Genomic DNA, 14,301 nt, shown 5'->3' with positions numbered 1-14,301 from the left:
TCTGTATAATTGCCTGATAAAACAACCACATGATTTTCTGATCCACTCCAAAAATCATGTGGTTGTTTTATCAGGCAGTTATACAGAGTATAATGTTCAAGTAGTAAGTTCAATGGGACTTACGACCATAATTGACTAACGATGCTTTCGGAAACGCACCCCAGACTGGGAGACCATCTTAGCTAGGAGGACCAGTTTAAAGGGATAGTTCACCCAAAAATGAAAATTCTGTCATTGATTTCTCACCCTCAAGTTGTTCCCGACCTGTTAGAATTTCTTTCTTCTTCTGAACACAAAAGAAGATATTTTGAAGAATGTCTGTAACCAAACAATTTAAGTCAATGGGGCCTATCAACTGTTTGGTTACCCATATTCTTCAAAATATCTTCTTTTATGTTCGGCAGAAGAAAGAAATTCATACAGGTTTGGAACAACTTGAGGGTGAGTAAATGATGACAGAATTTTCATTTTTGGGTGAACTATCCCTTTCAACCAGCTATGGCCAGTAAACAAGGCTGGTTTAAGATGTTTTTTTTGTAGAAGACACATTTTGATACAGTAGTTGCATGGCCAGTGATTACGAAGCAGAAGTGCCTCTTATCTGAGACTACAATGCCTGTGTGATGACAAAAGGTGTTCAGTGTTCTCATAAGCACAGGTTAGGGATTAGACAGGACTGTTATCTGCCCACTCATAACAGTCAAGGCCTAATGCGACATGACAGCCAATCTGACATCAGACACACTCTGTCACATGCAAGTTCCTGTTTCCCCAACACGTGCATGATTGTGGAGAGGACCTAGTGACAGCGTTTAGCATAATGTCCAAACATTTCATGACAGGGGTGTCGAGAGGCATTAAGAGCCCTTTTAGCATGATAAATAATAGGAGCTCAAAGCGAGACCAGGCATTACCATCAACCAATACAAAATTCACAAAACACAAGTCAATTTATATTAAAGAATTTTGCATCAGTATGATACATCTGACTTTATGATAATCATTTAAAAATGGCTTTACATCAAGCATATGATTCGATCTATGCTATATATACTGTTTGTACTCAGTATGCAGTAAATAGCATTCCATTTCGTATCAACGACCATCTTTTCATTGGCTATGTTTACTTCACAGTCAATATGTTCTCCTGAACATCTTATGAATGTATGAAGTGTCATACTACCCCTACTACGTATGCATTGCAGTACTACATTGAGTATGCAGTGAATTTGAATTCCATTCCTAATGTGCATTGTACGAAATTTGGTCAGGTAACATTAACTGGTTTAATTTAAGTTGAACTATTATGACTGAATTAACCTAGTTACACCATCAAAAAGAGCCGTGTAGCGTCAGATCAGGTAGAAGTAGATAATTAAATGCTCATTTTCACTGTTGACTTCATATCGACCGCCACGCACACAAATCATAGGGAGGAACGTACGCACAGCACCTATTAAATAGAGAGCGGTTTAGATTCCTGCAAGCTCCACATTTAGATGACGCTCACAGCTTTTTATCCTACGTGACCTTGAGGGCTTGATAGGTAGCTCCTTGTTAAAATGTCAACATTACGTGCATCTGCTGAGATCGCTAGCTGAATTTGTCCAAGTATAAACACATACTTCACATTATAAATTAGCCATGTTACGATCCTGAATCTAAAGACAATAAATCCATGAAATGAAACATTTTGCGCTCGCTAGATAACACAAACTGATGAGTATCGTAAAGAGGTGCACGTTTGAGATGATCCTGGATTTTCATACTCCTCAAGGTCATTAGCGTGAGTGTGTGTGTGTTTTAACATATGTACCAACATCTGTTATAGGAGGGCATTTAGGTTTTCAGAGCCAACCGCTGTTTTCCTGCAATATTTATTTGTATTCCCATCATGCACTACTTTGCCCTTTCTGCAAGGATTCCTGTATTGAAGAAAATCACACTATTTACATTAATATCAGTACTTTGTGGTCTTTTTCACTTTAGTACTTTGTGGTACTTTGTTGTTTTTCCTCTTAACAAGGTCATTTTACCCTCTGCAAAAGACAAGTGAACTTCAGGGCACTTGCACAGTTGAATATTTTGCACATCAAATAATATTTCGAAGTAATAGATTCTGTCCCTGAAAAATAATTGAGTATCTTTTTGGTCATTCATAGTCACGAACACATGCATTGAGGTTTTAATGAATGCTCTCTGTGTGATATTGATGTAAACTACCTATAAAGCCTCTCTAAGGAACAATTACTGTCATTAAGTACTTTGGTATAAAAGTAGTTTTCTCTCATCAAAATGCATCTGTTCCCGGCCAATCACAACTCACAGCATACATCAACAACGTATCAACATATTTGTGATATACCAACAATTGTGCTATATTGTCTAGTTTGTATACATGGATTTTCTCTCTATATTGATGAGTGTAAAATAGTCATTTTTACTTGGCAAAGCCAGCACAACAAACGCAGCTTGATTTCACACATTTTATTTTCAGTAACAGCTTTAAAGTCCCCTAAAGTTTTATCCCTTAAAACTCATCTTTGATCACCAAAATTACATATTTAAACATTTTTTTTCCTGTGAAAAAAAAAAAAAAAAAAAAATCGTAAAGCCTTAAAGTAGCTTGAATGTAATTCTACACCCTTGCCTCATTTAATATACACGGATCTATGAATATGATAATTAGCCCCGCCTCCACTCACTCGCACGAGCTCAGACGAGATCCACTTGGCCAACCTGAGGTAAACGCTGCACAGTGGTGGGTTTTTTACAACGTCGGACACATAATGGTAATTAATATGATTAGCGTTTTGCTTGACTACATTATCAAACAGCTAATAATGTGTTGCTAATGTTACACAAACATTGTTCACATTCACGAGTCAGACAGCTGCCTTCTTACAGTCAGTATCCCTAGAAACGCTTTGAACAACTCGGTACGTCAGTGGAGAAATAGTTCATCATAACATCCTAATATGCGTCATACACCCGCCATATTGGTAAATCTACCCGATTTTTCATATCAACAGAAAAATATACCGGGATAACCTTCTTTTGAGACTCCCTTGCGCGGTCAGTTAATGATATGCTAAAGCCTGCCGGCACGCTGACGTGATTGGTTACAAGGTATTTGCGACGTCAGAAACACCAACAATTTCAAACCGCGGGTTTGAGACTGTCTTTGGTTTACTGCAGTTTTAAAAAGAAAATACTCAGCAATGGTGTTGACTTATGAATTTGCACATGGTTTGTCTTAAAGCATGTTAAAAACACCAGATAGACATATGAATAACATTAAAAACTTGCTTACTGCTTTAATATGTCTGGATTTGATCTTGTGGAGTCTAGTCTCTGCTTGAGCTAGAAGTTTTTTGTTCTTGGGAGTTCTAATAACATCAACTAACCCAAATAAAGACACAGAGATTCAATTTCATGTCCATTGATATTTTACTAAAAAATGATCAAAATAAATATTTACAATTTTAACATATTAACCTAGTAAGGACACCACTTTCATCACAGCTTTAGAAACCATGGGGAAAAAAAGCTAATGCCACTCTCCAGACACACTGAACTTCAATATGCATCAGGATCATTGTGTGTGTGTGTGTGTGTGTGTGTTTGAGACAGAATGAGAGTAGAAAGCAGAGAGGAAAAAGAGGGAGAAATACAACGAGAGACAAACACTGTGTGTTTGAGTAAAAGTACATGTGTATTCATCAAGACGAGGTGTTGTTGGAACAGAAGGGACCATAAATTGCACTTTCAGATCAAATGCAAGTTGAACAGAACCGGGCAGAGAAAGATTGATCCGTTTTCCATGATGGTGTCCTGAAGCTTTGAAATTGTCCATGTACTGTCCTTTCGTCCAGATGTCCATTGCTACAGTTTCTGGAGAACATGCTAAAGGCCTGAATGAGGTTACACAGTGTTTTTCATAAAAAAGGCCAAAGCTGAACTCTGACAATGGCTCTCACGATACAAACAGTGTCTTCAGAGGCGGTCAGTGTTCAGAACACTTTCTATTCTATTTCTATACACATTTGCGCAATGAAGTTTGATTGATTTCTCGTCCAATTGAATTTCTTTATATCATTCATAAAGACGTCTGCTCTAAAATGAATGGACAAACATTTAAATACTCAATATTTCCTTTTTTTTTCAGTAATCACATAAAATCAAAAATAAAATATGTTTCTGTGGAAAAAAATAAAACAGTCTAGAGGGTACCATGGTCTACAACTGCACAGTGATTATGCAGGGCATGGCTTGGGAAAGAGCAGCGGCTGAGATGCACTGAGAGTGTGTGCCACATTCCCGAGAATCATGGGCGCATAGGTCACTGGCACTGATAACATGCCCATGTTATTAAATCCATAGAAGTTCATGTACATCTACATATATCAAATCATCTTTTTAATGTTTTCTAATCATTATTGCGATGAATCATTTGTCTAAAGATGGTTTAAAAAGAGAATTACACTCTGTCCACTACAGAATCGGCTATTTACAAATTCGTTAAAAAGCAAGCGAGTTGTACAGTCTTCTATTTACAAAACGATGTAAATAATTTATTTTACTTATGATTTTATAGAATATATATATGAACTCTTCTTCACAGTTTATTTAATAAGTATTCATTAATACCATATCCATGTTAATACCCTCTCGGGCAAACAAATGCCCATTTTTAACTATATCAGGATGTCGAGTTGCGGTGTTTCGGTTTGGCGAGGGTTATGGCAGAGTGTTAGAACGAGCAGATCTTTTTTCGCCAAACAGGCTACCAAGATTCACACTGTTCTTTCTTCCCACCTGCTTCACCCTCAAAGGCAGCACGAGTTCTTTGAATGTACATGACGGAAACACAGAAGTCTGTGCGATAACCATCCTTCATACGGTATATTGTCTTGCGGAGGCACCCCGGGTGTGTGAAGCCACCAGGGGCCTAGGTTCCTTTCGAAATCTACCTTGTCAGCACGATTGCTCAGCTTGGTGGCGTCATTGCTGTAGGGTCGGTTTTCTGTTGTCTGTTTTGCGGTCTTGTGGAGTTTAAGGCACTTGAGCGTTTTTGGTTTTCACGGTAAGTCGGACGACACCAGAGCCAGTCCGGAGCTCTGCCGCAGAGAGGGGCCGGAGTGGACAGCCTTCGGGCAGTCGGGAGTCAGGACGCGCCCGTTCTCGCCCACGCTCCCCGTAATGGACAGGCGCGCCTTGTTCCGCATGGCTTCGGTAAAGGTGAGCTGCGTCCGGAGAGAAAAGAAAAGCGGGGACAGGGAGAACGAGAGTCAGCTGTGCGCATTTAAAAGCCAGAGCATTATTATTTGAATGAGTGCACATTATCAGCAAGCACATACAAAACACCCAGATTATGACACAGTTCAGCGATGAAGCATTTCAAATACATCTGGCATAGTCCTTTGGAGCCAAAAATTACTTGAAATTGACAACTAGGGGGTTTTCAAGACTATGCCTAGGGTGGATTGATCGTCTTAAGCTTTGTTTAACTATTCTTCTTTACTCGATGAGAGAGGTTACCGCACTGGCGTGTGATTACAAACGTGTGCAGTCCAGGTACCTCGGTCTTCAGCATGCACAAATATGTGAATGCACGTCTCCGACTCGGAGTACACGTGGAGGAGACAGAACAAGGACGTCACAAACACAAGAAGCTTTACCACGGGCTCACATACGGCAAGCTACGGCAGCGAAAACAGAGGAACTCCACTTACGACTGCCGGGCACCTACGTACATCTGACCTCCTACATCTCTACTCCTTCAGTGGCGTAGACGTTGTAACCCTCTCTATATGTGGCTAAACTCTGAGTGCTGTGGGTGGGACTGGGGCCTGGGGAGGGATGGGGACTGGGGAGGGGGACAGGACTGGGGAGAGGAGAGGAAGAGGGGCGACGTTCAGACTGTTCCACCTTCATTCTCTTGGCTTCGTTTCGGGACTTGTAGCAGAACTCGATGAGGGCCACCAGCATGGCCAGGCCCAGGCCCCCGACCAGAATGTAGAAGACCCCAGCCACATTACTGAGGCTGAGGGCCTGTGAGCTCTTGTCCTGGATGCGAGAGGAAGGAAAGGAACAGGAAGACAGGAAGTTAACGGAGCGGGAGCGGAGCGCATGTACGTACACGCACACACACACACACATTCAGAGCACTAGTCTACGAATCTACTCGCTACCAAACACATTCACACACAGTTTACAGACAAATCAATTCATATCCTCCCAATCAACCTTTCGCTTGCAGGCTAATCTGAAAAGCTGATGTTTTTGTGGCGAATTCTATAGACAGGCATCAGTGCTTTGACAGCAATTTAAAGGGTAACAATTAGTATGTAATTACAGGAGCTGTTTTTCATTTTTATTTTTGGCTGAGCTCTCAAATGGATCGCTAGCTCCATGTGCGATTACACACTGCGAGTTCTCTGAAACAGGATTTAACTTCTCGCTGTGTTCTAGCTTATCTCCACATGTGCCGCATTTCTTGCTTCACAAAATTCAGGCTTGCTTGGCTTGTCATGCAAAAAGAAATCAATGGTACGCTCAGCTAAATAAACTTGGGACACCTTCAAAAGCCCAGTCACTTCCTTTCCTGTCAGGTACTAGGTATGTTACTAAAAACAAGGATATCTATTATTTAGACATTTGGTGTGGAGAAACAGGGCATGCTGGAACTATATTACTTTGTGCACATCTGAAATCTCCCTACAGATGAGCATGCGCTAGATACTGGTGACTTTCTACCTCACTGAGCATTAGACAACAGTGATGGTCCCAGACTGACCTTACTTCCCGAGTCCTTGGGTCCACACTCGCCCTTATCGTACCACCATTTGTTTTTCAGCTTGTCTAAGATGCCTGATTCGCTCAGTTTCAAAACGGCAAGGTTTACGGGGGTTCTTCAACCGCGCAGAGGAATGTAACACAAATAACATAAATAACATCATAGGACATGTTATTTTATGTTATTCACTCATAACAGCTGACACAGCAGTTGCACTGGCAAAGTGACCGAGCCAATGGTCCCGTTGTAATACATGTCTCTGTGCTCCATTTAGGGGTACAAGTGTTTTAAGGCCTGGCACTGGAGCCACAGACATATGAACGGGACCTTGCTCCATCGCTTTAGGTAACGGGCGCATACTGCCACGGCCTTCTTCTCTACTAACGCTGGAGGCAATTACTGTTAAACCACAATTATTGGCATATACCACGGACACCAACCTTTCTGTATCCCTCTAAGCAAAGTCATTTCAATTTTGAAACAATTCCAATCAGTTGTAGTCATTACTTGTGTGTGTGTGTCTGTAAATATATATATAAATATATATATATATATATATTTCTGTCATGACAGCTCTGAGTGTTTGGCATGGTAATGGGTATGACAATGTTGTATGTTTGGTCTTGGCGGAAAAGATCTGCTATGCTACTGCTGCTTTTATTGCTGCTGCTGCAGAGCAAGTACGGGACTTGCTACTGCCAATACATCCACGACACGCTGCTGTGAGCAAGTAAGAGATGCTACTGCTATACAATATAGCGTACATGAATTACCCATAGCAGATCTATACAGGTGGAGGCTGGGGAAGGTGGACGGTTTCTGAAGCGCGCTGCACTGCTAAGGCAATGCTAATAAAGTATTTTGAAGGTTGAGCATGCAAGCTCATTGGGTACTGATACAGCAGGAACCAATCAGCTGTGCCCTATAGATAACGATGTGATAAAGCAGGTTGAGTTAAAGGACCTATTAGCCTGTGCTACCTAGAGTTTCATGACAGAACTCTGTATATATACATATATATACACACATTATTTTAGGTATTCTATATTTTAATTTAGTTTCCATTTCAGTTTTGTTAGTTATTGTTTTTATTTAGTTAAAACCTCCGCCTCTGACTTTAGAATCACGTCTTTAATACATAATCATAATGCGACACTGCAGCACCTTTCAAAAGACAATGAATGTTCTCTGCATTCCTATAAAAATGCAGCTAATGCACCTCAGGAGGAGAATAACAGCAACTAAAAAAACTGGAAGTAAAAGACACAACTACTTCAGAGGAGAAAAAGTTTCCTTGATGGGAAACATGAAGAAAGACACACGATCGATGAGGGAATCTGTGCCCAGTATCCACAGCAAATATTTGTGCTCTGACAGTAATTGCGTTCCTCTCTCTCTTCAGGCTAAATAGGGTCAGGATGAAGGTCAGGTATGCGATTGCGCCCCGGCAGATGCTCCCGTTACAGAGGAAACTGTTTACCCGCGTTGGTTGACATAGTGGCTAACCTTCTCACCACCTCCTCCGCTGCCACACTCTCCTTTGTCGTACCACCACTTGTTTTTCAATTTGTCCAACAGGCCTTGTTCATTCAGTTTTAAAACTGCCAGGTTAACTGCACTTCTTGAAACGATAAAACATAGTTTGTCAGTAGCAGCAGTTTGTCATAGTTGAGCAGTATCCAATCAGGTTAAATAAAGAAAAAAAGGGGTGGAAAGCTCTATAGATTAGTCGCCCGTTCCCACCCCACTTCCCCTTAGAAAACACATAACCACGGAGGACAAACCTCTCTTTTCCTGTTTTCATGTTAATTCACACCAGCCTTATTTGTCTACCCATAATACACACCTCCAGATGGAGGAATGGAAAAATCAATATCTGTTCTCCGCTTTAAACCCCCCTCCCCAACCCAAGATACTCTTATTTCCCGCTTTACTATGTACTCAATATTGCTGTGAGATGCACAGAGGGACCTCACGATATTGAATGCCTGTTACTTTCCCTATATGCTGCTTACAGACGGTTTAAATGAGCACTGTGGGTTTAAGCCTCTGAAAGTGCTGAATGAGTTTGATCCTATTCCCCAAACCCCTGCATTCCCACCTTTGGTTCAGCCACAAGGGAGCTGGCAATGCAATTCTGCTTCTAAACACCGGATAGCACCTTTCCCTACAGTTCTCGAATGCTTATAGTTCTGTAGGTAATGTTCTATAAATATAAGCATAACTTATTAATTAATGTCATTTTACGAACTTGCTATGTCACATACAATGTCATCCACAAGTCTAAAAGACCAGTGAAAATGCTTTTTTGCATTTTCTAATATAATACATTTTTTAAAATTGTATTCAGTAAATAAATAAATAAATACATTTCTATGAGGTGGTCTCAGACTTTTGGACTCCATTGTATATGTCTGATCTAGCTAATCTATGATCTAGTTAGGGGTCAAATGTATATGATGGGAATGATTCAAGAGAGGTTTATCCTGAATGCAGTTTATCCTGAATGCAACATTAATAAACACACAGCCCACAGGAACAAAGAACGGGACAGGGAAATAATGTAGTGAGACATCTGAGCTGAGGAGGGGAAGAGAAAGAAGAGCATTAAGAGCACTGTGCTGTATATCTGAAGCCGTGTGAATCTCCTGCACTGGTCTGACATCACAACAGCAGGAGAAAAGCTGCTACGCCATTGGATGCTCTTCCCCCCGGTATCATGAGAAGAGTCAGACAGACCACGGTAACTCCTCAACAAAATGGCTGATCCCGGGAGCTACAGTCATCTGTAACTGACTCTTCTCAGCCTTTCTGTACATGCTTCATGCTACTTTAGTGCTTTTTAATGTCTGAAACTCCCAGTCTACGTGGGAAAGAGGTTTAGGTAGCGTCAGACTAGGCAGAATATTCACAGGCTTGTCCGAAATTCACATTCTTTGTTAAACATCCAGACATTTCATCTCAAAAATTTAGTGGCATTAACATGCATGCATCAGTTTGAAGTTACCTGCTTGAGGCTACATTAAAATAAACAAAAACAAAACGAGGAACAAAAAAAAAAAAACATATAGCACTATGTATTCAAGACCCTTAACTGCACACAAGAACACATGAGAAAAGCAAAAAGAAGAGAAAAATAGAAATAGGCACGCCAGGGAAGGTGGAATACCATAACAACACGTGACATATTGTTATACTACTCCACCCACCTTAACTGTGAGCCCTTGGGCGTGGCCACCCCGTAGCCTTTGGAGTCCAGGTTGCCTCCCACTTTCATGGTGTCGCAGGGTTTGCGCTGCTCCGTGTACTCGTTCATTGTGGACTCCAGCAGGAAGGCGTACTTCCCTTTGGACTTTCTCACCCGTGCCACACCCTCTGCCGTGGTCTTCGTGAACACCGTGGGCTCGGCCGACTTCATGTAGCTCCACATTTTCTCATAAACGGCGATCTTTGACCTCTGAAAGATGGAGTAAAGGTGTAGAATGCCAGTGAAGCATGCAGGGGAAGTGTGGAGGGTGCAGATTATTTGTTAAGACATTGAATTACAGATAAGAGGTTCTCAGGCTTGTGGGATCATGGGAGATTTTTATGAATGTATCTTATTTAACATTTATAAATGAATAAACTCATCTATGAATTATAAATTAATATACACTTCAATTATTATACCGTTCAGTAGTTTGAGGTCAGTTAGATTGTTTTTAATACTTTTATTCCGCAAGGACATGTTAAAGGGTTAGTGCACCAAAAAATGAAATTTCTGCCATTAATTACTCACCCTCATGTCATTCCAAACCCATAAGATCTTCGTTCATCACAAATTTCCGAGTTTTTTTTTTTGCTAATCCCCCATAGAAAGCAACGCAATTACCACATTCAAGGTCCAGAAAATTAGTAAAGACATTGTTAAAATAGTCCACGTGACTACAGTGGTTCAACCTTAATGTTATGAAGCAACGAAAATACTTTTTGTGCGCAAAAACAAAACAAAAATGGAGACTTTATTCAACAATTTCTTCTCTATCCTGTCAGTCTCCTACTCTGTTTACGTTGTTGACAGTGCAGCGCTTCCGGGTTCTCGTCAGAACAGCAGCTCTACTTGTATTTACTACTTTTCTGGACCTTGAATGTGGTAATTGCGTTGTTTTCTATGGGGGATAAAAAAAAAAAACCTCTTGGGTTTCATCAAAATATCTTAATCTGTGTTTCGAAGATGAACGAAGGACTTACGGGTTTGTAACAACATGAGGGTGAGTAATTAATGACAGAAATTCCATTTTTGGGTGAACTAACCCTTTAAATTAATCAAAAGCGACAGTAAAACATTTATAATATTACAATTTTCAAATAAATGCTGTTCTTGACATTAACACTGATATTAATAAAAAATGTTTCTTGAGCAGGAAATCAACATATTAGAATGATTTCTAAGGAGTTATTATGACACTAAAAACTGTAGTAATGATGCTGAAAATTCAGCTTTAACATCACAGTAATAAATGATATTTTAAAAATATATCCAAGTAGAAAACAGTTATTTTAAATTGAAATAATTTTAAAACAGCAAAAAATTACAGACCCCAAATATATACATGCTATTAAACACAAATAAATTATTAATAATTATAGATTTTACAAGTGACATTTTTATATTCATAGGCTACACTTAAATATTGTCAAATGCAGGCTACAATATTATCTAAATCCTTAAAGTTATTTTTATTCCAATGAAAGATAGATATAATAAAATCTGTTGCTGTTCATAATTTGCCAGTTTTGTAATTATACATATAAGATATAGCATGTAGTTTAACTGTGGACCAAAAAGGACTGAGAACCCCTGGTATACTTTATAATTAAAACATATTTTCTTAGCTTGCTTTATTAATCTGTGGGTTTTCACTGAATATCTTTTTTTCTTCTAATACAGCACTTAAAAGTCAACTCGTTTTGGAATCATTCCCTTTCACCCCCCTTAACAAAACACTGGCGCCCTCCCTTGAACCCATTAGCTTTGCCCACTCACCCTGAAGAACTCTTTGGTGGAGCCTGAGTCAAGTGTACCATACGCTATGTCTGTCTGCTTGGCCAGGTCCTCAGCGCTCTCAATGGGCGACACCATCCTCTCCACAGTGAGGAAAGCAGCCAGGTTGGCTGTGTAGGAGGAGATGATGATGAGGGTGAAAAACCACCACACTCCACCCACGATACGTCCAGATAGAGACCTACACCGCCGGAAAGGAAGAGAGTGGAGAGGAAAATGACCATTCAAGGAGAGTTTGAAGGAGCGGTGAATGACAGAGCAATGAAAGAAAGGATAACATTGAAAAAAAAGAAAAGGAGAAAAACAATGGGGAAAGCAGAAGGAGAAAAGGAGAGAAATGTTTTGTCAGAAATGTAACTGTTAACTTTTAGCCGATTCCAAGACTATTAAATTAAAAATAAAATGTATAGCAATTGTTCATTCAAAAACTCAAAACAAAGACTCAAAATTAAGTTGTTTCAAGCACGTATGATATTTCTTCCATGTACAGTACCTTTCAAAAGTCAAATTTTTTTTAAAGTCCCCCGTAGTCAATAATTTTATACCTTAAAACTCATTTTTGACAACATATTTAAACTATTTTTCCTGTGAAAAAATTTCTTCATGCCTTAAAATAGCTTGAATGTAACTCTACACCCCCGCTTCATTTAGTATATGTGGATCTATGAATATGCTAATTAGCCCCACTTCCACTCACTCGCACGAGCTCAGAGATCCACTCGGTCAACTTACTGAGGTAAACACTTCACAATGGTATCGCTTTTTACAACGTTGGACACATAACGGTAATTAATATGATTAGCCTTTTGCTTGACTACGTTATCAAACAGCTAATAACGTGTTGCTAATGTTACACGACTCCCTTGCCTAGTTAATGATATGCTAACGTTGACGTGATTGGTTACAAGGTGGTTTGTGTAGTCAGAAACAGCAGAGATTTCAAACCGCGTTTTTGAAACTGTCTTTAGATCACTGCAGTTTTAAAGACAAAATACTCAGCAATGGTGTTGACTTATGAATTTGCACATGGTTTGTCTTAAAGCATATTAAAAACACCACACAGACATATAAACAACATTAAAAACTTGATTTTCACCACAGGGAGACTTTAAAGAAATCAATACTTTCAGCAGACATATTAAATTGACAGTAAATGCTGTTATTCTTTCTATCCATTAAAAATTTAAGACACGATGGTGAGTTAATAAATAACAAAACTTTCATTTTCTGCTGAACTCTTCCTTTAAAATCAGGTAACAGTACTTCCTCTATGGTGACTCTACAGAAGTCACTGTAGATCATCAGTAGCTTACGGTATAAAACTCAGTCTGTCAAAACAATCTTTCAGTTCTGTGATCTTTTAATTGACTCTGTGTAGGTGAGGGTCTCCTCCACTAAGACGGAGATCTCTCCGACCGGTTGCCATGAAGACAGATTGGCTATTTAGAGTGGGCTGGCAGGGACGTCAAACATGATGGGGGTGGAGTGATAAATCCCAACGCTGTTTAAATTCTCACCTCACCCTGATTATGCGTTATCAGTTTACAGGACCGCATTGTAAATTTATGCAGGCCTGTCCTTCTTTTTCCACTGTCAAGGAAACATTCCTGCGTTATAATAATTAGCTTTTAAGAATGGACTCAAGGTGGGCTGTCACACTCCAGAGGTTTGAATCAGAGAACACAGTGTAACTTAAAATCTAAGAGCATTAGTCACTGCTAAACACTAACCTTCATGCAGACGCACCATTCAGGCCCGGTGACGTCCGAGTATCAGATGTGCCAGGGTTCGCGCTAACAGCGGCTAATCGATTTGACTTCATGAGACAAAGCCAATTTAATAAGAGCCTAAATTGAGTGGACGCGAAACCAGTGAGTCACCCCTCGGGCTGCTCCGCTGCCCTGCCGCTTGGCATACAGTATCATTCATAAAGACATATGATCCATGAACAAATAGGAATTCTCTCTGGTGCTCATAATGTCATTTCTTGTAATACAGACCCTCTGATCACAGCTCAATGATAAGAATCAAACCATCTCTGTGAATTTCACACATACTCACAAGCACAAAATAAGCAAACTATTACCAGTGTATCCCTCAAAGCAGCTCATTATCAAAGCAGTGCCATTAGAGCTGTGAAATGGGATGTGTTGCTGTCAGTGAAACTCTGCGCATTACTCACTACGCCGCTTTTATGCAGATTTCCCAACGAGAAGAACACATCAATGTGTATTTGAGAAAAAGAATGTTTGGTGAATTTAAATTCTATTCTGAAACATTTGTAAAGGTGTGCTTGGGTAGATTTGTGGAGGCAGTCAAAGAGAGAGAAAGGGAGACGTCAGGAGAGAAAGGAATGGAAAGACCTTGACATGCCGTAGATAAATGGAAAGGTCACTGCCCGCAGCCACAGTGAGCCTCCAGCATTTTATTTATTCATGGCTTCCTCTCTACTGCTCTG

General features: G+C 40.0%; 1 protein-coding gene across 4 annotated transcripts in view; it reads right to left on the bottom strand.

Annotated features, from left to right (window-relative positions):
* Window positions 1-3,431: 3,431 nt before the first annotated feature.
* Window positions 3,432-14,301, bottom strand: part of gria4b (glutamate receptor, ionotropic, AMPA 4b) — a 97,989-nt gene continuing 87,119 nt past the window's right edge. The window contains exons 12-16 of one of the 4 annotated variants that reach the window (XM_051878115.1): window positions 11,826-12,024; window positions 10,009-10,256; window positions 6,800-6,914; window positions 5,932-6,069; window positions 3,432-5,246 (exon numbers count right to left, since the gene is read on the bottom strand). In XM_051878115.1, the coding sequence (XP_051734075.1) occupies window positions 5,082-5,246; window positions 5,932-6,069; window positions 6,800-6,914; window positions 10,009-10,256; window positions 11,826-12,024 (865 nt within the window). In that variant the 3' untranslated portion in view covers window positions 3,432-5,081. Of the gene's footprint in view, window positions 5,247-5,735; window positions 6,070-6,799; window positions 6,915-8,305; window positions 8,421-10,008; window positions 10,257-11,825; window positions 12,025-14,301 lie in introns of all 4 variants that reach the window. The other 3 variants (XM_051878112.1, XM_051878116.1, XM_051878114.1) reach the window with 3 other exon arrangements.

Source organism: Ctenopharyngodon idella, chromosome 21, assembly GCF_019924925.1.
Source record: "Ctenopharyngodon idella isolate HZGC_01 chromosome 21, HZGC01, whole genome shotgun sequence".
NCBI lineage: Eukaryota > Metazoa > Chordata > Actinopteri > Cypriniformes > Xenocyprididae > Ctenopharyngodon > Ctenopharyngodon idella.
This window is presented reverse-complemented; position numbering and strand designations above follow the sequence as displayed.